Source organism: Ahaetulla prasina, chromosome 6 (genome assembly GCF_028640845.1).
Source record: "Ahaetulla prasina isolate Xishuangbanna chromosome 6, ASM2864084v1, whole genome shotgun sequence".
Lineage (NCBI taxonomy): Eukaryota > Metazoa > Chordata > Lepidosauria > Squamata > Colubridae > Ahaetulla > Ahaetulla prasina.
In genome coordinates this window covers 80,540,890-80,567,418 of record NC_080544.1, presented here as the reverse complement: position 1 = coordinate 80,567,418, position 26,529 = coordinate 80,540,890, and the positions used below count along the sequence as shown (strand labels likewise).

The following is a 26,529-nucleotide window of genomic DNA, read 5'->3' as shown; positions in this document are numbered from 1 at the left end:
TACATACATATATATTTTTTATTTTTATAGTATCTCTGCCATGGTTGCACAGTAAATGTCAGGTCTCAAAAATGTCTGGTCTGTTATTATGATGTGCCATGACATGTAAACAATGTATTTTGTGATTTGATGTTGACCGGATAATGGATGTCTGCAAAAAATGAAGATATTTGTGTCTTAAATCCCCTTTTTGGCATTATGGCAGAATCAAAACTAAGATTTGAGATTGCTAAAGTATACTCAGCACTGACAGAAATGATCTGTTGTTTGATCATAGTTTCATACTGTGGCTTTTCTCGCAGCCAGCGGGCTCGCCACGAAAGGGTCTGGCCTTCCGTACCAGACGAAGTGAGAAATGAATACGCTGCGTCCAATTCTCCTCGAGATGAGCGAGCCCCGAGCTAGCTCCAGACAAACCCTTTTATTGAGGTTTATGGGTTACAGAGTATCAGAAGGCAAGCATGTGATCCTGATTAACCATACATAAATTGACACGCATTATGGCAATATGTTTGCAAGCACATCTGAGCAAGTTGAATATTCTATGTGTGCAAAGCAGTTTTCTTATCATGTCCGGTGTTACCCGGACAGGCTCTGTGGTTAGCGTTTCTGAGCAGTTTGCAACAGCAGGTGGGTACATTTCTACAGAACTTTTCTGTTACAGGATGTATAGCTGACAGCGAGACATGGAAACATCACAGTTAATGATTATGTGGTTGGAACAGGATATACAGAAATACACGTATGCTTGCTAGTTTTTCTTGTAGATGATCCGATTTCTGACAAGAAATCTTCATCTTACAAGTTTATATTGCTTATCTAAGAGATTATATGGTTGAATGCAAAGCAGAATTACTTGACCATTGCCATGATAATTCCCAACATCATACGGATACCATGTTAAAATCATGGGAAGTCAGGATGGTGCATATTGAATCTCAAGGATCTAACTTTTCCCTGTTCACTGAAAAATGAAATATTTTGGATTGAAAAGAGATGGTTGTTATGCACCTTAATACATCTAATTATTTCTGAAATAGACAGCTTCTAAAGAAATTGGTTTGTATGGTTACCCATGTCTTAAGTGGAAATCCCAAGTTATGTAACAAAGAATGTGAGGATGACTAATGTTTCATTAAACAAAACTCAACTCTGAAAGCTATCTGCAATCATGTACTGTGGTGAATAAAGAAATCAGGGCATGAAGGGAACATTGTGTAACTTCCCATAAATAACAGCTGCCTTGTCTTTAAAATGCCCTATGTCTAATCTGAGAACCGAACCATTTCGGTCCGTCCAAGGATACTGGAAGTAGAAGAAAAGAAGGACTTTTTGCAGAGTGCGAAGGTAACTATCCACAGGTGGACAACATACCCGGAAGTCCTATTCTTATCTCAGCCGGCGTCCAGCGTTGTGTTCCCATATCTTTCTGTCCCTTTCAGACCTAGTTTCTTGGTCCCCGCCTTTTCTCTGCCACTCCTTGTTCTCCATCCGTTAAAAACAAAAGCAGCTGCAGTCTCTCATACAGTAGCGTTTTAAACTGTAAAGAAACAAAGCCGGAATCTCCAAGGTAAGGATCTCCTTTCCCCTGAATACCTGAGGCCGAAACGATCTCATCATGTAAACTGCATTTTCACTGGCTTTCGAAACATAACTTTCCTCTTCCCTTCTGACTTCTCGGGCGCACATAATCATTATATCGAAAAGAAAACGGGGAAGTAGTTTCGCTTAGCAGGCAGGACTAATTAAGCCGCTTTCTTCCTCTAAAATGCGGGATTCCAGGCGCTTCTTCCTCTCGCAAACGAAAGGAAGCAGTAGTAGTACTGACGTTTATTGGTGTCTCGTTTACTATCTATAGTTCTCTCTAGTAAATCTTTATTTTCGCGTCCAGAGGCGGGACGCTTGAAATCAGCGTACTGAAGGGACTCATCCAGCCACTTTTTGCAGAAGCCAATCGGTCACCGGGGCCAGAGGTTTAATCATCGGAGCTTTCGGACTCGTGCTGGAGCCCATCCTTAGAGAACTTCTCTCATTCTGCTAGAGAATTCTGCTTCCTTCAATCCCCGAGGATGGGCTCCAGCACTTGTCCGAAAGCTCGGATGACCGACCCAGATTGATCCCGCAACGTTATCCTGAGACGCTTATATTTGTCTTACATTCGTGAGTCACTTTTTTCCTCCATCCTAGGCTACAAAAACGATACAACCGTAGAGTTTTACTTCCAGCGATGATGAGTAGCCTGTGTATCTCCGGAGATTGGAGGGGGGGCGGGCAGCATCCGTCAGCCTCAGCACGTGTATCATTGGATGAAGGTGATAAGTAAGAGCCGAGGTGGTGCAGTGGTTAGAGTGCTGTGTTGTAGGCCAATTCTGCTGCCTGTTGGCTGGCTGCAATTTGGCAGATCGGATCTGACCAGGCTCAAGGTTGGCTCAGCCTTCCATCCTTCCGAGGTCAGTAAAATGAGGACCCAGACTCTGTAAACCGCTTAGAAAGGGCTGTAAAAGCACTGCTGCCAAGGAATATATAAGTCTAAATGCTAGTGCTAGTATTTGAATGCAAACAGTGTGTCTGAAATAGCTCTTAAACCCTAAAGCTCAGGGTGAGTGCTGGTGTTTTATTGGAGTGCATGCTGTTTTGAGAAGAGAGAAAGTGAACGTTTCCTGATGGGGAACTTCATGAAGGAAAAAATAATATTTGGTCTACTTTATCTGCTCAGCCTGAGTTCCACCTTTTGTAATTATCGTGAATGGATTAGGGAAGGAGTTGCTGTTTCTTGGAGATGGGGTTGTGGCGTCCTTTTATGCAACTTAGGTTAGTGCAATTCATGGAATAAATTAATCACAATTTTTCCCTTATATTTTTGCAATGGGATGTGCAGACTAATAAATTGTAACTTCATGTTTTGCTTGCTTATAAATGGCACTGAATTGTATCTTATTGTAGCTTTTGTATTGATTTTCCTAGAAAAGAGTTCTACTTAGGGCTAGGATGTTAAACTGATAAAACTGAGTAAGGAGAGATAGCTGAGTAAGGAGAGATAGCTAATGCCTCTGGATGTCTTGTATTACAGTATTTAGAAAATCAATACCAAGTGGACAATGCTCAACTTTCTGTAGTTGTGGTATAAAATATTCAGAAGTTCTTGCCCCCCCCCCCAAAAAAAGTGCAGTACATGATCACCAAAACTTTATTCAGCCTTACACTATTTGAGTAGCTGTTGCAGACTGAAAACCTTTTCAATGTTCTTTTGTTGACTCATAATTGAAGTCTTTAAGAAATTATTCTTTCCTGGTGTTTTGAGTAGCATCTACCTGCTGGGTAGCATTCTCTTTTAATTTTTCACCATGCCTTTGTATGGTTAGCCACACCTTGGTTTGCTGAATTAACTCTATTGAACAATGCATTGAACTTGAAAGGTATTATATGATACCTCAGATACAAATCTAGCTAGCAACATTTAAGCCTTGCATGTTCTGCAAAATTGCTGTTATGAGTTGTTATGGACAATCTGGTTCATTTCTAACTTGGCTGGGAGTTTTAGTTCTAATGCTTTCAAAAAAATCCAGTCCTGGGAAAGGAATCATTGAAAACATCTAATAGCAGATGTCTCCCACCTTTTGGAGAATTACTGCCAATCATTCTTGCCACATGACCCATTTGTGACCCATTGACAGCTTTGTGCCAGAAGTGTATCAGAATTGCCCTTTAATGTTAGACTTAACTTTTATTGGGTTAGTGCAAAGCTTTACTGGCAAAACTGAAAAGAGGTGTTAAAAAGGAAACTCTGTAGAAGAAAAATGTAGACTGAAATAGAAGAATATTAAAAGGACAGGGTAACTTCTTATTCTCTCAATTTCTGCCTAATGGAGCATGGAGGAGTTTGAAATTAAGCATGAGGTGCTTACATAAAGAAAAGAATGGACATTTCTAAGTACAGGTGATTCTCGACTTACAACAGTTCATTTAGTGACCATTCAAAGTTACAATGGCATTGAAAATATGACTTAGGTCCATTGCAGCATCCCCACAGTCATGTGTTTTACATACGGATGCTTGTCAACTGGTTCATATTTATGACATTTGTAGTGTCCCAGGGTCATGTAATCCCCCTTTCCAACCTTGGAGTACCTCAAAGACTTTGGAGTACTCATCTCAAATGATCTAAGTGCCAGAGCTCACTGTAACAGCATTGCTAAAAGAGCATAGAGAGTTGTTAAACTAATCTTGCGAAGCTTCTTTTCCAATAATATTGAACTGCAAACTAGGGCATTCAAAACTTTTACCAGAACAATTCTTGAATACAGCTCACCTGTCTGGAACCTGCATTGCAAATCGGACATTAATACAATTGAACGAGTCCAGAGATATTTCATAAGAAGAGTCCTCCACTCCTCTGTTCGCAACAAAATAACTTATGCCACCAGACTTGAAATGTTGGGCTTAGACAACTTAGAACTTCGCTGTCTTCAGTCTGACCTAAGCATAGTACATAAAATCATCTGCTACAATGTCCTACCTGTCAATGACTACTTCAGCTTCAACCAAAACAATACAAGAGCACACAATAGATACAAACTCATGGTAAACCAATACAAACTTGATTACAGAAAATACGACTTCAGTAACAGAGTTGTCAATGCCTGGAATGCACTACCTGACTCTGTGGTTTCTTCCCCAAACCCCCAAAACTTTAACCATTAGACTGTCTACTGTTGACCTCACCCCATTCCTAAGAGGTCTTTAAGGGTTGTGCATAAACGCACCAGCATGCCTACCGTCCCTGTCCTAATGTTTCCTTTTATTCGTATCCATTTCATGTATTCATAATTATGTTTATACTTGTATCTATTATCAAATACATGCTTGATGAAATAAGCAAACAAACAAACAAATAACCTTCTGATAAGCAAAGTTAATGGGAAAGCCAGATTTACTTAACAACCACGTTACTAACTAAAAACTACAGTGATTTACTTAACGATTGTGGCAAGAAAGGTTGTACAGTGGGGTAAAATTCACTTAACAACTGCCTTGCTCAGCCACAGAAATTTTGGACTCAATTGTGATTGTACGTTAAGGACTACCTGTATTTTCTTACTAAAATAAGGTGGGTATGACAGCATGAAGGCTTAGGAGGTCTCTTCCACTTTAATGGATGGGAGAATGCAGTCTAAAAAATATGTTATCTAGAAAGTTGTCCACTGGGAATAGAGATTTTCCCACCCCATTTTTTAGTATTAATACTTTTATTAGGACCAACTAGATTTTTAAATTTTAATTAAGAAACATAATAAAGATACCAACTGTACGCTGTACGCTGATGACACGCAGCTGTACTTTTCCACCCCAGGCCACCCCAGCGAAGCTGTCGAAGTGCTGTCCCGGTGTTTGGAAGCCATACGGGTCTGGATGGGGAGGAACAGGCTCAAACTTAATCCCTCCAAGATGGAGTGGCTGTGGATGCCGGCACCTCGGTACAGTCAGCTGCAGATGCAGCTGTCTGTTGGGGGTGAGTTGTTGGCCCCAATGGAGAAGGTGTGCAACTTGGGCGTGCTTCTGGATGGGCGGTTGTCCTTTGAAGAACATTTGACGACCGTCTCCAGGAGAGCTTTTTATCAGGTTCGCCTGATCCGCCAGTTGCGTCCCTTCCTGGACTGGGATGCCCTATGCACGGTCACTCATGCTCTCGTTACCTCTCGCTTGGACTACTGCAATGCTCTCTACATGGGGCTCCCCTTGAAGAGCACTCAGAGACTACAGCTAGTCCAGAATGCGGCTGCGCGGGTTATTGAGGGAGCAATTCGGAGCTCCCACGTAACACCTATCCTGCGCAGACTGCACTGGCTACCTGTTGTTTTCCGGGTGCACTTCAAGGTATTGGTTACTACCTTTAAAGCGCTTTTTGGGGGAGACAACTGGAATTTGGCCGATTAAAAATAATATAAAACGTAATGAAGTGATTAAAGAGGAAAATATAGAAATTATTAAAGATTGGATAAAAGTTATGGGAAATGAAAGGAGGAATAAAGAAATTATTGAAAAATTAGGGTTAAGTTGGTTTGAAAAAATACAGATAGAAAAATGGACAAAAAAACTAAAGGAAAATTATTCGATAAATAGATGTGAAACTGAATTTGAATATTTAGTATCTCGGATTATGAAAGATGAAATTGGGCTAAAGGGACTCGTTAGTAGGGTTTATAAGATTATAAATTCTGATGAAAAATTACAAAGAGTGATGAGGACAAATTGGGAAAAAGATCTTAATATTGAAATACCAGAATCAGATTGGAATGTGAATTGGAAGAGTAGAATTATGAGAACTTTATCTATAAGGATTAAAGAGCACAATTATAAAGTTGTTTGGAAATGGTATTTGACTCCAGTAAGATTGTCACAAATGGATAAAAAAACTAGTAAAAAATGTTGGAGATGTGAGTTGGAATTGGGGACTTATGAACATATGTGGTATAATTGTGATAAGGTTAAAAAGTTTTGGCAACAATTGGAGAAAATGATATTTGAAATGATGGGGAAAGTAATAACATTGAGAGTGGAAACTATATTATTGTTGGTAATTAAGGAAATAGAATTAACAAAATATGAAAAAGAATTGATTAGAATTATGATTATAATAGGTAGAATTATAATAGCTAGATATTGGAAACTGGATGTGATTTTTAGAATAGAAGAGTGGAATTCTGAAATGTGGAAATTAGCTTTAAATGATAAAATGACATGTGATATTAAAATTAGAAGTGGTGTGTATAAAGAAGATATTTTTTGGAAGACTTGGAAACCATTTGTGGACTTTGCGCTTGGAACATTGGACGCTTCAGTACCTGTACCTCGAGAACGTGGATTTTGGCAATCATGAGGATATATCCGAAGACCCAAATCTTCCTTTTATGTATAGCACAAGGGTGTAATAATGTATTTTCTTTTTGTTTGTTTGTTGCAAAAAAAAAAAAAAAATAAAAAAAAAAATAAAGCGCTCCATGGCTTAGGACCGGGATATTTAGGGACCGTCTACTGCCGTCTTCTATCTCCCAGCGACCGGTGCATTCCCACAGAGAGGGACTCCTTAGGGTGCCGTCAGCCAAACAATGTCGACTGGCAGCCCCCAGGGGGAGGGCCTTCTCTGTGGGGACTCCTACCCTGTGGAACGAGCTTCCCCTTGGGCTTCAACAATTATCTCACCTTAGGACCTTTCACCGCGAACTTAAAACCAATTTATTTCATATGGCTGGATGGCTTGATTCTTAAAATTTTAATTTAATTTAATGGATTTTAAATTTCTGTAATTTTATAGGGTGTATTTTTATTTTAAATTTTCTGGCTAATTGAATAAGTTTTTTAAGGACTGTTTTTAATATTGAGTGTGCTTTTGTTTGTATTTTATTTGGCTGTTCACCGCCCTGAGTCCTTCGGGAGAAGGGCGGTATACAAATTAAAATATTATTATTATTATTATTATTATTATTATTATTATTATTATTATTATTATTATTATTATTATTATTATTATTATTATTATTATTATTATTAAAGGCCTTGTCTGGGCATCACATTTGGATTTACTTCTTAAGATCTATACTTTTGCTGCTTTCTTAAATCTGCAACATTGTTTTAACTATGGTCATTGGTGATATGTAGAATTTGCATTTAGCTTGTGGAAAAAACTCAGGAAATTTTGGACTTGTTTACTCTAGCAGGAGTGAAATCTAAAAATTTTCCCTACCGGTTCTGTGGGCATGGCTTAATTGGTGGGCGTGGCTTGGTGGTCAGATGACTGGGTGGGCGTGGCTAATAACAATAAATAATAAAAATAATAAACAAAGTATAAAAAAACAATAAGAGGTACCAAAAACCAATTTTCACACTTTACACACACACAACACAACACAACACAACTGACTCACACACAATGTAAAAACAGCTGCACTTCACATTTCACACAGACACAAAAAGCTCAAAAACCAACTTTCACACTTTACACCTTTACAACTGACACACACACACACACACACACACACACAAAATACCACATACAGTTTTCTGAGATTTTGTGTTTTTGTGTAGTTAGAGTGAAACACTACAGAAGCACACCAAATCTCAGAAAGCTGCACAAATATTTTATTTTATTATTTTATTTTATTGTGGACTTCAATTCCCAGAGTTCCTCAGCCAGACAGCATTAATCACTCAGTGGTGAAATAGATTAGCTAAGTTTAAATTAGTTCTGTCTCGTGCTAAAAGCGAAACTGGGGCTTTCGGGCTGTGAGCAGAGCCATGAGGTCGATCAGTTATCAGGTAAGTGGCTTAGACTCTTTTAAAAGGAGTTTTTCTACATGTTTTCTACAGAAAACATGTTTTTTAAGGTTCTGCTGATGAGGAACTCAAGAGAGATCCCCAGAGTAGCCTTTAATTTTTATTTATTTATTTATTTATTTACAGTTTAAAGGCTGCCGATGTCAGCTGAAGGGCGGGATCCTCAAAGGCTTTTTTTTACTTTTAAAGGCAGGTTTTGGCTGAAGCAAAACCGGCTTTTAAAAGTAAAAAAAAAACACCCTCTGCTGATGGTGCGGCTCAGCAGAGGCGGGGGGGGGGGGGGGCAGGGCCAGGGATTTTTGCTACTGGTCCTCCGAACCAGCAGCCGCCATTGCTACCAGATCGCACGATCCTGTCTGATCCGGGAGCATTTCACCCCTGTGCTAGAGGCATGTTGAAATAATAGGTGAATCTGCCTTTCTATCAATTAAATGGTGTATTTGAAAATATAGTCAACTCCACCTTGTGTACAGTTCCTACAGACCATTGATATTAGATAGTTTAAGATCAGTTCATCAAAACCTTTTAAAGAAGACTATAGAATTAATCAGCACTGAATCTTAGAATGCAATATTGTAGGCTAACACTGTCCACAGCCAGAAGTTTAATCCAACCTTTAATCAAGGTTGACTCAGCGTTCCATTCTTCTGAGATCAGTAAAATAAAGATCCAATTTGTTGGGGGCAAAGCTGACTCTGTAAACTGCTTAGAGATGGCTGAAAAGCACTATGAAGTGATATATAAGTCTAAGTGCTATTGCTATTGCTAATAGTTATCTTATATGGCTTCCTTATCTCACAGCATTGGTCTTTCATTGCTGGTATTCCACTATGAAGCAGCCCCAGAGATTAAGTTTAGCTAAATGATGATTCGATTTTAGTGACTATGACAGCTAATCTCTATAAATTTTTAATTCACAATAAAACCTTCATCTCCTCTCAAATTTATATAAAGAAATTAGGAATACAGTACTTTCCACCTAGGGAAAAACATGCCAGGTGAAAATGATCATTTCCACTGATCCAAGAGCCCAGTGACATCTTCAGATCAGATCCTTTGGTGAAAGTCTCATGATTAAATCCCCCATTAATTTCAATTGAGAAATATTTACAAAATTTTAGGAAAAGTGCATGACACTTCTTCATACAAAGTAATGAACTCCATCCCCTCTCACCAAGGAATGCTACTAAATATCTTTTTCAAAAATAAGCTTATGTGAGAAGTAAATGAATGAAAAAAGTTACGATCCAAATTAGATCTTTGGATTGGCTTCAGAAACTTTCCTATGGAGAACAAGTTACAGTATGTCAATGAATAATGATCCAAGCATGTGTTACCATTGCCAAAGCATTCTACTAAGTTATGATTTGACTTTTTCTTTGGCTGTTTTTTTGTCTGTAGTTGTAAGAATTTAGCCTCTGATGTTTGAAAATCAATATGCAGACAATGTGTGTGAATTTATAAAACTGGAAAATCAGAGTACAGCATGATCTACTATTGTGGTGGTTAGAAATGAGTAGCGTATACACATGGGGAAAATGTAATGCTCCTTATAATGTAGAAAATTGACATGTTTATACTTCATGGCGTATGAACCAAAATTGAAGAATAGCTCTGTGCATTCCTGAAAATGACTTTGAGGAAGTGAGTTGGAACAAACATAGAATTAAAGCAGCTGCATATTCTTTTCAGAAGATTTAAAAAGTGGCTGCTTTAAAGAGTGGCAGTGCAATGTTGTATTTGTTCAATTTCAGAAGTACTTTGTCCCAATGTTTTTTTAACGAGAGCTCAGTACTGCTAAATAAGGCAAAAAGCCATCTGACTGGAATCAGCTTTCATTACAAAAGGTCTTGCCAAATATAACATTTGATTTTGCTACTGGTTCTTGGAGGCATCTTGTATTTTTTTTTTCAGAACAACTTGAAGACACAATCAAGAAAAATGGAGTGTAAGTAAAATTTAACTATTTTTAAAATCAGAAATATTGTCTTTGTGAATCATCAATGTATTTGTCCTCCACATTTTTCTGTCTTTTACAAGTAGTCCTTAACTTATGAGAACAACTGAAACCAAAATTTCTGTTGCTAAGCAAGGTAGTTGTTAAATGAGTTTTACCAGTTCTTGACTACTTTTGCCACAATTGTTAAGTGAATCAGTGCAATTGTTAAGTGAATCATGCTGTTATTTAATAAAGCTGCCCTCCCCCATTGATTTGCCTGTCAGAAACTTCCCAGGAAGATTACAGATAGTGATCACATGACCCTGGGACAGTGGAATTGTCATAAATACATGTCAGTTGCCAAGTACCCTAATTTTGATCATATGAGTACCCTAATTTTGATCATATGGAGATACTACAAGAGTCATAGGTGTGAAAATTGGTCATAAGTCACTTTTTTCAGTGCTGTTGTAATTTCCAATCCTAAACAAATGGTTGTAAGTTGAAGATTACCTGTAGTATCCTTACCATATGCTTCAATAGCCATAGACCAAAGTGTACTGCTTTGGATATTATTAAAATCAATGAAATCATCTTAGTTAAATTACCTTAGTTAAACTATGAAGTTTAGCCTTTTTTATAACAGTGTCACATGCAAAATCATGCAGTGTCTATCATTTGGATGAATAAATTACATGTAGCCATCTGCTTCATTTATAACTAATCAATAAAGCCCAGTAAATGTAATTTTATTTACAGTTTTAAAATACAATATGATAATCTCTGAAATGGTAAGAAGACTGGAAAAACATAGCTGTACTGATCTATCTGTTATATTTTATTGAAATATCTTGCAGTACAGATTGATATGTAGATGAAATAAATTGAAATATGTAGTAAAGAACATTTATATGTTAAGATACTAAGTAATAACTTTTTATGTGGACTATTTCATTTAATTAATTTGTGTATGATTTATTCATCTTTCTCTATATGTAGGATGTTTCTAATACCAAGAATGTTGTATATAGAATTGGACTTTGACATCCATCAAGGAATTTTGATGTTATAACTGAAAATATCTTGAGGAAGGCAGATTGCTTTGTCCTAAGACAGGGGTATCAAACTCGCGGCCATGGGCTGGTTGCATCATGTGCTGGCCCTTCTCCTGCCTGGTGGAGTAAAGGGGAAAATAGTCATGTGATGCTGCTGTGATGCCGCGAGTTTGACACCCCTGTCCTAACACATTGTTAGTTAGCATCAAAATATCAATATACCTCTAGAATGCTGCTATAAATTAAATAAAAAAGCAGGTGAATGTGCAATTAATTCTGCAACCTTTACTAAAACTTAACAACAAAAAAGAATTTTAGCCTTGTTATAGCATAATAAACTTCAGCAACAATAATAATGCATTGGGATTTAATTAGAGAAAGGAGATTGTTTATGCTACAGCTAAAAGCAACCATAGCAGCTGGCTGAATACCACTTCCTTATGGGAAGTGAATTGCTATTGCAATTAAAAATGATAATCAAGCAAAAAAAATCTAAGTGAAATATAGGAAAAGAATCTTATTTATAATTTGTGAATTGCGGCACTAGAAATAGAAAAAATGTAAATGTACATTTAGATTATCTTAGCTAAGTGTGTCTGGGAAATGAATATGTGATTTAAAGTATGTTGGAAGATATTACATTATACCAGAGGGTTCTATAACGAAATTTTAGTTAGATATGATTTTATAGTGGTTTTGTTTTTCATTTTTATTATCTATAAGTTTTTTCCCCATATAAAAAATGGAAAACACATATCTGTTAAAAATAGCTTTGTTGCATTTAAACCCACTTGCTTTATTATGTATAGGAAAAATAAAAAATAAGGGTATGATTACTATGGCAGTAGATTGACATTAAGCATTTCATCCATCCATCTATTAGCTTAAATACTTTCTTGTTCTAGCTAAACAACCCCCACCTACAGAACCACCTCCGGAGTATCAAGGCCCAAGTTTTCCAGGCCAAGGATATGCTGTCCCAGGTTATCCAGGAACCCAGGTCCAAGTTGGAATTCCTCAGAATGCATCTGGATTGCATCAATATGTATCGCCATCCACTTTGCCAAGTAGGTTGTTGAGGCATCTGCAGCTTTCTCAGTTCAAAAAACTTTTCTATTAAGCTTTTTTTTTCACAGTTGCACTGAATGATTCACAAATTTGGCATGAGGGTTGGGAATTATGTTGAAAGTTTTGAGAGTGGAAATAAAAGTGATATGCCAGTATGAAGCCTCCTGCTTTCATCCGTTGTTTTTTTTTTGGTAATTAAAAAAAAACTTTCAAAATTGCATAGCTAAAAATTGGTCATATTGCTGCTGAATTTCAGAATTGGAGGACTATAAGATGCCTTAATAATTAATAGTTCTTAATATGGCATAAACACTCAGCATTAAAGCCAAATCTAGATTTTTTTCTTCTAATTGATTAAGATTTTTGGCATTTTAGGAAATAATAAGGCTGTAGGTTACATTAGGAAGTTGAAACCAATTCGTGGAAGAAGGCAAAGGAAAACTGTTTACCATTATTATCAAGAAAACTTATGTATCTGGTTATCACCCAGAATCAAGTTTGACTAGAAGGGGAATTCTTTACCTCTCTCTTCTCCCACATCAACAACCCCAAATTAAAAGACAGGATTTCTGCCTCTTTCTAAGAATAAAACACACACAACCTCAGAGGCGCCCTGCCTTTTCTCATATTCTTGAACTTATATTTTGTGACATTTTAACTAGTTGTTCTTTTGATGATGTTAGAGTACTCTTAATGGCAGCACATCATCTGCAATACCAGATGGACTGAAAATTGATGGCTTACTTAAGTTTACCAAAGTCCACAGTATTTGCATGGATGTAACAGAGTTACATCTTAGACATCTCAGATTCAAATAAATTACCAATTCTCCCCTCAAAATGAATACCAAAATTAATAATGCATAAAACCACTGCTTTTCTTAAAAAATCCAGAAAAGAATGCAGAGCATTTCAGGAGCAGGCAAAATAATGTGACTAAAATCTGAAAATTCGTTTATATTTTAATTTTTTTTATAACTTCCAACCATGTATTTACATAATTCCATACTGTATAACATAGAAGATTATGTTTCTTATTTGATAGACCAATGCAATTATTTTAACAAAAGTTTTATCAGAAACTTTTTAAATCCTTGTTAATGTTTGGTTATCCTTGGCATTTAAAAAAAGAATTTGCTTATGATCTCATTTTGAAACTTTTGAAACTTGGCAGTTCAACCTCATGCATTGTCTTATGGAGCTCTCCAAGCTGCCAATGTGCCTAGTACAGCTGAACCTGTGGTTTGGATGCCAGCCCCACCAGTTCCTCCCAAATGCCCACCTGGATTAGAATATTTAAGCGAGGTATGTTTTTCCTATGCTCCTTTTACCTGATCAGTGCTGAAGATTATGAGATTCTAATTCTTTCCCCTATTTAATGGCCTCTAATTATACTGGACTATACTTTCTCTAATCCCTGGCCTGCAAATTTTGAAATTTCCAAGATCACATAATGAAGTATTTATTTATCTTGCATCCTTATAGTCTATGTGATTCTACTGAAGAATGATTAAATAAATTCACTAGTGAATTAAACAGATGTATTAATAATTCTATTAATAACCAATTATAATTAATATTTATTTATGTTAATAATTAATTTATTACTGAATCTAAAAGGTCAGTGTTTTATAGTTAATGAAAATCTATTCAATACAGAGAAAAAATAGAAAGGCATCTTTTCATATATACTATGATAAAATTGTTGAGTTTGAAATAATTATAATCATTTCATTTTTAATATTGTATTGTTTTTACCATTATAATAGATGGATCAAGTAATAGTTGACCAGCAGCTTGAGCTCATGGAAAGTACGTATTTTGTCATCTTTCAATAAACATTACTGAGGAGATTTTTAAATCTTGTATTTCCACTTTATAAATTTTAGATGCTGTATAATTAAAATTGCTAAATACATATATAGTACTGACAAATTTACAGCAAGAAAATTCCACAATACTTTATTCATTTTCAGCCCTATACATGAGCTGTAAGATTTGTTGTTTACATTTGATATTAAGATACCATGAATACCTCTTACACATAATTTTACCTACTGGAACGTGATTAATATAATGTGAATTACACGCAACCCACTGCTTCAGCAGCATTCATGATGGGTTTTGCAGTAGGAATTAAAAAAGTAATAAACTATATTTTGACAATCATTAAAAAATGAAACTTGTAGTTTGTAAAATGTAGCCTTAGGACTAAAATTCTAAAAATCATCAGAATTAAAATTCAAGTCCAATTCTCTTCAACCATTTACCAAAAGCCATTTGGGAGAGTATTAAGTAGCCATTTGTAAAACCGCACTCAGTTAAATAGATAAATTTGGCTGAAGTATAAGCGTATTCTAAAGTGGCAGCATTATCACCAAAAAGATGGGATTGTACTTCAACAATATCTGGAAATGCAGCTTCCTGTTATAAAAGAAACAAGACTTCCAGGTATTGTTAGACTAAAACCCCACAACTTTGGTGTTGGCTTAAAACCAACCTCTGCTTTAGCACTTCATGCCATAAATATTAGAAGACATAAGAGAATACTGAAGATTATTTAGAAATAGAAGATTCTATTATAAATCTAATAAAATAAATAAATAAATAAAATCTCCAGAAGATGCTACCAATATATAATTTAATCAAGAGTAATCATGAGTTGATTTCAGCTCTTATATTATTTCCATGGATTGTTTAGAGAACTCCAAGGGGAAAAAATGAAAATAATATTTTTTTCACAGAAATCTCTGATTTATGACTGCCCTTTATGAACAAAAATAGCTCTCCCTTTTGACGATGAGTCGGTTTGGCTCCAATTTACTATTTTATAAAGGATGACTGTAGGAGAAATCAATATAGTACAATAAAATACTATCACATCACTTAAACGAGTCATTTAATTTAGCAAAGAAATTTGGCACAATATTGTAAATTTCACCCTGAGTGAAAACAGTATCTAGAGTGAAAATGACAGCTGGAATCAAAACTTTCATTTACCAGAAAATAAATTAGGAAAGTTATGGCCCATTAATCCTTTCAACTGTTCAAGATGTATTTATCACCCAGTCTTACCATTGCCTTTTTTCTTCCGAGGGCACAAGTGTGGGCCACTATCACATAGCATTTTTATTTTCTAAGAATGTTTTCAGGCAGTTGTGTTCCAAGAGTTCTTTTTGTAATGAAAGTTGATGTTAGGGAATTAAGGATGTCAGATTTCTGTTTACTGATTTTTAAATGAAATCACTGATTTTTAAAAAAATCCAGTAGTGATTCTGATGAATATCAAGGGAATATTTGTAGATGTGCAGACACCCCCACTGGCAACACATTGTTAGATGCTTCTCAGCATTGAAATCCTCTGATGTTTTCTACCAGTTCTGTGAGTCTGTTACCAAGTGCACGCTTCATGTGCATATGTGCGCTTTGCGCACATGCGTGCCTGAGGTGTACCCATGCAGCACTAAAAAAGGAACATTTTGAAACCTTCCGAGTCTGCAAAGGTAAGTAGAATAGTGAGGGGGGCAATCTGCAACACCATGCCATTTAGATTAGCTAGAAAGCAGGAAATCTGACGATTCTAGCTAATAAAAATTGTGCATCACAGCTGATCGTCAAAAATATCGGTTTGCCTGAACCAGTAGCATTTTTTTACTACTGGTTCACCTGTTGCTTCTCTATATTCTTTCACTTTCCGCCCTAATTATGATGAACTTATTGTCATCTCATATTGCAGTGATTAATGATGATTTGGCACTTCTAATAGAAGTCCTGAGCTTGGTTGTTTTCTTTTCGTTAGCCAGCTAGGTAACATTTTCAGTGCAAGAAGGGTTTTCTATCTGTTTATATACAGTGGCTTGCCCTATCAGAGTTGGCAGAAATATTGTTATTTTCTTGTTATTTCCTTGATTAGGCTGTTGTCCAGTGTTTGATTATTTGTCTGGTGTTGATCCTGGTATAAATCCCTGCTTTTCGGGGTATTGATTGCTGATCAAAAGAAAAAAACAGTTCTAGGTTTTTGTTTCCTTTTTAGGTTTTTTTATTTTTCTTTTGACTGTGGTGTAAATGTTATTTATCTCTAGGAGCCTGTTGCTAGCTGATTTGTTTGACTGGTAAGTTTCCAGGAATTCCTCAGTATGATTTGGATTTAAGTTGGTCTAGGATGCTTACAGTTTCCTAATTGAAATTAGGTTGTCTGTCCATTTGTTGTAAAATTAAGGATGTTTCATTGTGTCTTCTGACTACTAGTTGTATTCATGGGTGTCTTCTATCTGTTTTCATACATTGTGGTTGTTACACTCTTTATACTGTACGTTATTGAAGAATTCTATTTTGTCTGCTTGGACTACTGCATGCATCCATTAAAACCAAAATGAAATTTCTCAAATTTCATTCTCTTGGAAGTCATTTTGGATGCACTCCGTAAGTTAGCCCATTTGAAGCACCTTGGTTCAAAACTATTGCCCTATGATGCATGTCTTGCATATTTAGTAATATATAATGATTTTGATACTTATCAATGTTTCTTTTTTTCCAGTGATAAGTGGCTATGAGACTTGTAATAAATATGAAATAAAAAATTCCATGGGGCAATGGGTATACTTTGCAGCTGAAGAAAATGATGAGTATAATATGTACCGTTATGGGCCTTTCAGATCATTTACCATAAAGCTCTTTGATAGTGCAAACCAACCCGTCATACAATTGTCAAGAGAGTTCCATTGTACTTGTGGCTGTCCTTGTATTTGCTGCCTACAAAAGGTAAACTCAACCCCTCTGCCCATTTGGACTGTTTTGTTCACTAATTCTTTTCCTAGAGTATCAAGAAGTGATATGCAACTTCACAGAAATAGAAATTAGCATTCTATTTCTCCCCCCCCCAATAGTTATTATTACCATAGTATTTAATTGTGAAGATTCTTGTTACACATACTGTACGTACATACTATATATGTATCTTGACTTTCCTCTAGATCCTCTCCATAACTATAGGGGTATCGGGGTGGTGATAGAACCAGAAATAGAGGATGACACAGTAATAATTAATTTACAATAACTTTACACAAGTCATTGTATTCCTCTAGAACTCCTTTATAAGAGCTACTATGGTATAGTTGTTAAATGCTGGAATAGATTAGGAAGAATCAGGTTCATATCTACTCTAGGGATATTAAATATAAGCTACAAAAACCTGTATGACCATTATCTGGAAGCAAAGAGGTTGAGGAAACACGTCTTTGTTGTCATAGAGTGGTTGTTCAGATTTTTGCAACCCAGATATACTAGTATACATATGGATATTCATTCAGTTATTTTGAGCAAGTCAACCTCTTGCTGCTCATGACTTCATACTAACACAAAAAGAAAACAAAAAACAGGGGCATAAAATCCAAAAACAACATATTAAAAATCTTCTGTACTCCATTAACAGTTAACTCCCTTTGATCATTCATTGCCTTGATTTTCCATGTGCTTTCAATCCTAACTAAAGTAAAAGTTCCTGTTAACATGTCTGAATGTGAGACAAAATGCTGCTCTTTATTCTAATTCTGCTGCATGTTATTTTTCCTTTAAAGCTGGAAGTTCAAGCACCACTAGGCACAGTTATTGGATATGTTAAGCAGAAGTGCTACATCTGCCGACCCAAATTTGTTATCCAGAATGAGGCCGGAGAAAACATTTTGAAATTGCATGGACCTAATTTATCATGCCATGGTTATAGGGATTTTCATTTTGAGGTAAGGTAACGTTCTAAACTCTGTCTTCATCCACCTTTCAGTGTTGAAATATATTAAGTATTCATGGACCTATGATTTTTCCAATTCATAAGAGCGGAAGTAAGATTGCCACATACAGTTTTCTCTGTTGTTTCCTTTTTCTTCTTTATAGCCAAGGAATTTTATAAGCCCAATGTGAAATCTTGGAAAAAACTATGATAATTTAGAAGACATACTGGGGGATGGTGATTATTTTATTGTTATTGTTTAATAAGCTGATATGTATTTTGCATTTCTTTCCAGAATACTCTTAAAAGTAATTATTTTAGATGATGTAATGAAGTATTACAAAAGTATGTCACATTCAAGTATTGATTCTAAAGGAAAAATAATTAATACATACTGTAAGTGGAAATAATATTTAAATCAGTGAGTAAGTTAAGTCAACAAGTGAAGCCGCACACAAACTTTTCTGTTAAGGCAAAATTTGTTTAACATTGCATGTAAAATAATTGTATCAATTATCTAATAATAACTCATACTACTTTTTATTGCGTATTCATATTCTCCATAATATTTTTTGCAAATCTCCGAGTGTGGTTGGTTACACATCTTAAGATCTTCATAACTAATGTTTTATGTATAAATAGAATTCAAATTCTAATTTCTTACTGGTGATATATCACATTGCCTTTAGGACTATGGTGTATTGATAATATTGTTATCCTTATATTGTACAATATGTATGTATGTATGTATGTATGTATGTATGTATGTATGTATGTATATGAAATTATAAAATGCATAGCTGCATATTGGTCAGTCTTGGCACTAGGCCTTATGGCTTATGGTAACTTCCTTGAATAATTTTTTATTACTTGTTTAAAATTAGGTGAAATCTTTCAATCAAAACTCATCAATTGGAAAAATCACCAGGAAATGGAAAGGATTAGCAGCAGAAGCTGCAACAGATGCCAGCAACTTCTTAATCCAATTCCCAATGGATCTTGAGATTAAAACGAAAACCCTTTTGCTTGGAGCTTGCTTCCTACTGGTAAGTCTCTTGGTAGTCTCGTTATAAATTAAGATTGAAAAAGTCTTGCTTCCTAGCAAGGAACAATCTGGACTGGAATTCATCTAAATGATGTTTGTTTTATTTTAATAGGATTTCCTGTTTTTTGAACGAAGTGTAACGACGCGCCGCAACCAGACATAATCAGATGTCTACCATTTTTCCTGACTTCAGAAAAAAATGTATACTGCTGCTTTTGTTTCTTACTAAGCAATTAATCTTGCTTATATGACATTTTCATGAAAAAGAGATTGCTGAAAAATCTGATTATGGGCACAATACCCTCATATTATGCAAGCAACCAGATTGTGGACTCTTATGAAGCAAGAAGTGTTACTCTAGAATGGTCTTTCATAGCCATGGCAACTTTAAGATGTGTGCATTTCAACTCCCAGAATTCCCCTGCCAGCATGCTAGCTGAGGAATTCTAGGAGTTGAAGTGTATGCCCCTTAAAGTTGCTAAGGCTGGGAAACACTGCTCTAGAATATATAACATATTAGCAAGACTCTTTTACAACTGCTCATGGTACTTCTAGAGAGACTCTAATGATATTCCCAGATAAAAAATCATACAGCTAACTAGAACGTATGGAAAGAACAGTTTCCTTTTCTTTGGTGCCTTGATGGATATCAACATTTGAAAGAGTGGGAGATGGAAATGGGAAAAAGGAGAAAGGGAGATGGAGAGGATTGTATTTTATATCTGTCAAAAAATAAAGTAAGTGTAAAAAATCATTTTGGTTAAGTATAATTCAAGTAAAAACCTGAATAATAATAATAATAATAATAATAATAATAATAATAATAATAATAATAATAATAATAATAATAATAATAATAATAATAATAATGAGCAACGGAACATTGAACAAAGAAACAGAAGGCCTAATTCTTGCGGCCCAAGAACAAGCCATTAGAACAAATGTAATCAAAGCCAGAGTAGAAAAATCTGCTGACTATCCCAAATGCAGACTCTGCAAAGAAGCAGATGAAACCATTGATCACATACTGAGCTGTTGTAAGACAGTAGCTCAGACCGACTACAAACAACGTCACAACACAGTCGCTCAGATGGTCCACTGGAACTGTGTCACAACTACCATCTGCCTGTAGCAAAGAACTGGTGGGATCATAAGCCTGAAAAAGTGATTGAAAATGAGCATGCAAAAGTATGTGGGATTTCCGAATACAGACTGATAAAGTTTTGGAACACAATACCCCAGATATCACGATTGTGGAAAAGAAAAAAGTGTGGATAGTCAACATTGCTATACCTGGTGACAGCAGAATTGATGAGAAACAACTTGAAAAAGTCACCAGATAACAAGATTTGAGAATCAAATTGCAGAGACTCTGGCATAAACCAGTGCAGATGGTTCCAGTGGTACTCGGCACACTGGGAGTTATGCCTAAAGACCTAAGCAAGCACTTAAAAGCAATTGGCGCTGACAAGATCACCATTGGTCGGCTGCAGAAGGCCACCTTACTGGGATCTGCTCACATAATTCGCTAATACATCACGCAGTCCTAAACGCTTGGGAAGTGTTCGACTAGTGATCTGTGATACAAAATCCAGCACAGTTATCTCGTTTGCTGTGTATACTGTCATAATAATAATAACTCCATTGTTTTTATCTTTATTATTATTATTATTATTGTTGTTGTTGTTATTATTATTACCATTATTATTTTTATTTTTTTTATTCAAAAAGTTTTACAAAAAATTCCCCCCCCCTTTCCTCCCAACCCCTCTCCCTTCACAAACCCCCTCCCCCCTCCCCCCCTGACTTCCCGGAACAAGCACAAGGTATAGTTAAAAATAAAACAAACATATGCTAAAAAAAATTTTTTTCCCCAAAACTATTATACCAATTTTCCCTCTCTAGCTCTGAGTTCCTCCTTACATAACCAAAATCCTTCAAAAAATTAACAATAAACAGTAATAAAATATATAGATCAATAGAACAAATTAATCCTAAAGTATTTAAAACCAGCTAAAGCATAAAAATCCAATCCAGTTCAGAGAATATCTCCCTTATAGCTTCTATAACCATATAATTTTCCCCCCAAGTCTTTCTTACATAAGATCTTTCGAGAATATTCTATTTAAAATTCAATACAACAGATTATAAAATTTCAATACAGGGAAATTACAATATCTATTCAACTTTAGTCCTTCCTCGTCAAAATCCAGTATAAATCCAAATATCTAGTCTTTTATGATAGTTATAAAACATATAATCAACCCATTTCTTCCAGATCTTCCTTACGTATTGTCTTGTAGGAACGCTAATATCTTTTTCTGTTAATATTTCAAAAAAAAAAAAAAATCTTTCAAGAATGATACTTTTGTCTCTTGCCATTTTTTTTGATGCATTAGTCTCTGTCTTTCCTTCCTTACTCCTTTTGAAGAGTCAGTCACAATATTTCGTAATAGTTCCTTATGTCCAAGAATCCACGAGTTACTGCCGTATATTCCCTCAATCCGAAAAGAGAACTCTTGGAAAGCATTAACCCTGTGAATTTTTCCATTTTGGGAGACAGCCTCCTGTAGCACAAATTCAGGCTTTTCATCCAAACTTTTTAAAAAAGGCTTCTTTACATCCATTCCATATTCCAAGTCCTGATTACTTTGGTTAATTTCCTCCAAACTCTCATCCAAAACGCCTCCATTTTTTTCCAATTCGTATTTTTGAGTAATTAAATACATTCTTTCTGTATAATCCTGTATAAAGTCACGAATCCATTCTTCTGAAAAAACCTTCATGGCAAAGTTCTTGCTGAAAATCCCCTTATAAAATACTTAAACAAACTAAAATAATCCAACAATCCACAGTCCAGTACAATAAGATAAAATCTCCATTCAGTTTCACTTTCTTAACAAGTAAACGCCATTTTATTTCACTGTGTTGATTGTAGATGAGAGAAATTTTTTTTAAAAAAAAAATAGAAGTCAGATTTAATACTTGCAATTTAGATGACTGATCTCCTGTGTTTATTCCGTCTGCTTATAAATATCCATAACAATCAATTGAAGCAGAAGTGGTCGCTCTCTTCTCTGTCTGCTTGAAGCAGAAACACGCTGGGGCTGGAGCTGTGAAGGATTTCCAGGGAACTTTCCCTTTCAAGTTCCCCAAACGGGGCCTCTAGAGAGAGCTCTACCTTTCCTTCTTCTTGCTCTTTCCCTTCCCCTTACCGGGGAAGGTACTTTCAGCCGTTGATTTCGCCGGCTTTTACAGAATCCCAGCGCGGGCGCCCTTAGGGCATCCTTCGGAGAGAGTGGAGCCACCAGAAGTCCCCATTATTATTATCCCGTTTGCTGTGAATACTGTCATTTTGTGTATAATTTATTTATTTATTTTATTTTTCAAATTTATATACCGCCCTATCTCCCTAAGGACTCAGGGCGGTTCACAGGCAGTTAAAATACATATAAATACAGATTAAAAACAACAATTAAAAAACTTATTCTATTGCCCAAATTTAAAATAGTATAAATAATAAAAACCCCTTAAAACCCATAACTTTAAAATCTAATCCAGTCCCGCGCAGATGAATAAGTGTGTTTTAAGCTCGCGACGAAAGGTTCGGAGGTCCGGAAGTTGACGAAGTCCTGGAGGGAGTTCGTTCCAGAGGGTGGGAGCCCCCACAGAGAAGGCCCTTCCCCTGGGTGTCGCCAGACGGCACTGCCTAGCTGACGGCACCCTGAGGAGTCCCTCTCTGTGAGAGCGCACGGGTCGGTGGGAGGTATTTGGTAGCAGTAGGCGGTCCCGTAAATAGCCCGGCCCTATGCCATGGAGCGCTTTAAAGATTGTCACCAGCACCTTGAAGCGCACCCGGAAGGCCACAGGTAGCCAGTGCAGTCTGCGCAGGATAGGTGTAACACGGGAGCCACGAGGGGCTCCCTCTATCACCCGCGCAGCCGCATTCTGGACTAACTGAAGCCTCCGGATGCCCCTCAAGGGGAGCCCCATGTAGAGAGCATTGCAGTAATCCAGGCGAGACGTCACGAGGGCGTGAGTGACCGTGCATAAGGCATCCCGGTCTAGAAAGGGGCGCAACTGGCACACCAGGCGAACCTGGTGAAAAGCTCTCCTGGAGACGGCCGTCAAATGGTCTTCAAAAGACAGCCATTCATCCAGGAGAACGCCCAGATTGCGCACCCTCTCCATCGGGGCCAGTGACTTGCCCCCAACAGTCAGCCGAGGACTCAGCTGACTGTACCGGGATGCCGGCATCCACAGCCACTCTGTCTTGGAAGGATTGAGCTTGAGCCTGTTTCTCCCCATCCAGACCCGTACGGCTTCCAAACACCGGGACAGCACTTCAATAGCTTCATTGGGGTGGCCCGGTGTGGAAAAGTACAGCTGGGTGTCATCAGCGTACAGCTGGTACCTCACACCGAAGCCACTGATGATCTCACCCAGCGGCTTCATATAGATGTTGAACAGAAGGGGCGAGAGAATCGACCCCTGCGGCACCCCACAAGTGAGGCGCCTCGGGGCCGACCTCTGCCCCCCTGTCAACACCGTCTGCGACCGGTCGGAGAGATAGGAGGAGAACCACCGATAAACGGTGCCTCCCACTCCCAATCCCTCCAACCGGTGCAGCAGGATACCATGGTCGATGGTATCGAAAGCCGCTGAGAGGTCTAATAGGACCAGGACAGAGGAACAACCCCTATCCCTGGCCCTCCAGAGATCATCCACCAACGCGACCAAAGCCGTCTCCGTGCTGTAACCGGGCCGGAAACCGGACTGGAACGGATCTAGATAGACAGTTTCATCCAGGTGTATGAACGTTGTGGTTCCGTCTCCCTGCGGTGTTGAGTGGCGGTCAGAAAGTCCAGGCGAAGGAGAGAATGATCTGACCATGACAAAGGTTCTATGACTACATCTCTCAAGTCCAGATCCTTCAACCACTGACCAGAGATAAAAATAAGATCCAGAGTGCCACCCCCGATGTGAGTGGGGCCATCCACTACTTGAGTCAGGTCCAAGGCCGTCATGGAAGCCATGAACTCCCGAGCCACTGTCGATGACGAGCCGGCAGATGGCAAGTTAAAGTCCCCCATGACTAAAAGTCTGGGGGTCTCCACTGCCACCCCGGCAAGCACCTCCAGGAGCTCGGGCAGGGCAGCTGTCACGCAGCAAGGAGCCAGGTACGTGACCAGCAAGCCCATCTGACACCTATGACCCCATCTCACAAAGAGGGATTCACACCCGGCGATCTGAGGTACAGTGGTCTCCCTCGGCTCTAGACTCTCTTTAATAGCAACCGCCACCCCCCCACCCCTACCCTGGGCCCTCGGCTGATGGAATGCACGGAAACCCGGTGGGCACATTTCGACCAGGGGCACGCCCCCTTCAGTGCCCAACCAGGTCTCCGTAACGCCTATAAGATCCGCGGCGCCACCCTGGATAAGATCGTGTATTAGGGGGGCCTTATTGGCCACGGACCGTGCGTTGCATAACATAAGACGAAGGCCCAGGCTCTGAGGGTCTTGACCATCCGGGGAACGGGAAAAGTCAGAGGGATCGGGGCATGCAATCGCTTGCAGACATCGAACGCGTGACCCCCTAGACCGATACGATCCCCCCTTCCGCCATATCTGCCCCTCCCACTTACCGTGCAAATGGAACCACCCTCACAAAAAGGAACACATTCCCCCCCCATAACCTCCGAACCCACTAAATAATCGCCACGAGCACGCGCAGGGACTGGTTTCCCTCCCGACGGGCTACCCCAACACCCGCCCTAACCTCCCACCCCCCACCCGACACTACCTCCCCTCCAACCCAAACCCGTCAGTTCCCGCCCTCCCCTTAAAATTCCCATTAAAATTCCCCTTAAAAAGCCGATTAAAATAATTAATTAAAAATCCCCTGAGTCTCCTATTTTTGGCATGCCATCTCTCGGGGTTCCAAAACCCGTCCTCAAGATGGGCCCTCAATAATGTGGGGGGCCAAACCCGCGAGAGAGGGGAATCTCGCAGGGCAAGAAGGTCAGCCGCTGTAAATGTCCGCATGATAAGAGTCCGGCAAACGGACCCATCCTGGACCTGTCAAGATGGAAATTGACGCACCAGTAATTCCAAGTGGAAGACAGACGGGATATAGATCTTAGGCGGTAGATAAACAAACCGCCATGATTCAGTCAGAGCTCCAACCCCTCATCTCCAATCCCGAGGGATGGTCTATGGGCGAGGGGGGGGGGAGAAGGATATAGTCCTACAATAGTCAAGCTAGGATTGTCCAGGACCATCCTCAATTCCCCCAGCTGGGGACCAAAGATCTTCAAAAGATCCCCTTGCTGCCAGCCCATGGGCGTCCTCCAAGATGGTAAAAAGGTGCCCACATGGCCGTGATCGTCCTTCAAGTTGACAAAGAGGGCGAAGCACGCGCCTAATGGGCCAAGCTGCTCCACCGACGAGGCATCTCTCTCCCAAAGTCCGGGGGGGGCAAAGGACTCAAAAAGCCCCCCATAGACGGCCCATAGACGTCCTCTAGATGGTAGGGAGGGCGTCCCCTAGACCCGTGGACAACCTTCAGGGTGGCAAAGAAGGCGACCATCGGACCTCTTCGTGGCCACTGCCAGGCCGCCAGCTGGAATAGGCCACTCACCCGCCGGGTTTGCTGGGTCATGCCACCGGCCCCAACTACTGGGCCAGTTCGCCGGACCCAGTCGACCACCAACAGGCTAGGCCATGGCCAAGCCGGTCCAACCAGGCCGCCGCCACCGCCGCCACCGCCGCCGACACTACCGCTGCCGGGGGGAGAGAGCCTCCAGGCTCCTCCCGGAGCACCGCCAGGCCAGGCCGCCGCCGCCACCGAAGAACTCGGCCGCCGCCGCCACTGCTGGAAAAGGCCAGGCTGCCCACACCACCGGCACTGCAGACGGAGGGGACAGAGGGGAGAAAGGCTCTAAGGCCCCTCCCGAAGCAGGGCCAAGCCAGGCCGCCGACCACCGCCGCCGGAGAACCGCCGGCAAAAACCGGCCGTTTTTATTAATAACAATAATAATTCCATTGTAATATATATTGGCTTTAAAATATGCTTGTAAGTTTCAATAAAATATTTTAGCACTTTATTCACTGCATGGGTGAATAAAAATAAACTGACTTATTGTATTTTTATCCTTATTGTATTTTTGTGTTTGCACTGATTACTCAATGTAGCTAATAGCAAGTAAAAAATTTCAAATCTAAAACAAATTTTGAAAGCTGTAGTTAAAAGCTATATGAAGCATATTGGCAGTTCTTCTAAAGGCACTCTCATAATTATGTCTGGTGTGTCTCGTAGATCGGCCTCTGAAAGCAATGGGATCTTTAGAAGGGCCTCTCTCATGT

The 26,529-nt window shown here is 38.7% G+C and overlaps 1 protein-coding gene across 6 annotated transcripts; it reads left to right on the top strand.

The window, feature by feature from the left end:
• The first annotated feature begins 1,241 nt into the window (after nt 1-1,241).
• LOC131200362 (phospholipid scramblase 1-like) lies at nt 1,242-20,548 on the top strand. Of its 6 annotated transcripts, none has more exons than XM_058187006.1 (9): nt 1,242-1,347; nt 10,246-10,279; nt 12,231-12,392; nt 13,567-13,697; nt 14,162-14,204; nt 16,930-17,153; nt 17,969-18,130; nt 19,002-19,163; nt 19,275-20,548. In XM_058187006.1, exons 2-9 carry the CDS (start codon nt 10,273-10,275, stop codon nt 19,323-19,325), a joined length of 942 nt encoding a protein of 313 aa, XP_058042989.1. In that variant the 5' UTR covers nt 1,242-1,347; nt 10,246-10,272; the 3' UTR covers nt 19,326-20,548. The 6 variants fall into 6 exon arrangements, with proteins under 6 accessions (XP_058042989.1, XP_058042988.1, XP_058042990.1 ...); XM_058187005.1 differs by lacking the exon at nt 1,242-1,347 and adding an exon at nt 1,478-1,570; XM_058187007.1 differs by lacking the exon at nt 1,242-1,347 and adding an exon at nt 2,040-2,160.
• The last annotated feature ends 5,981 nt before the right edge of the window (nt 20,549-26,529 follow it).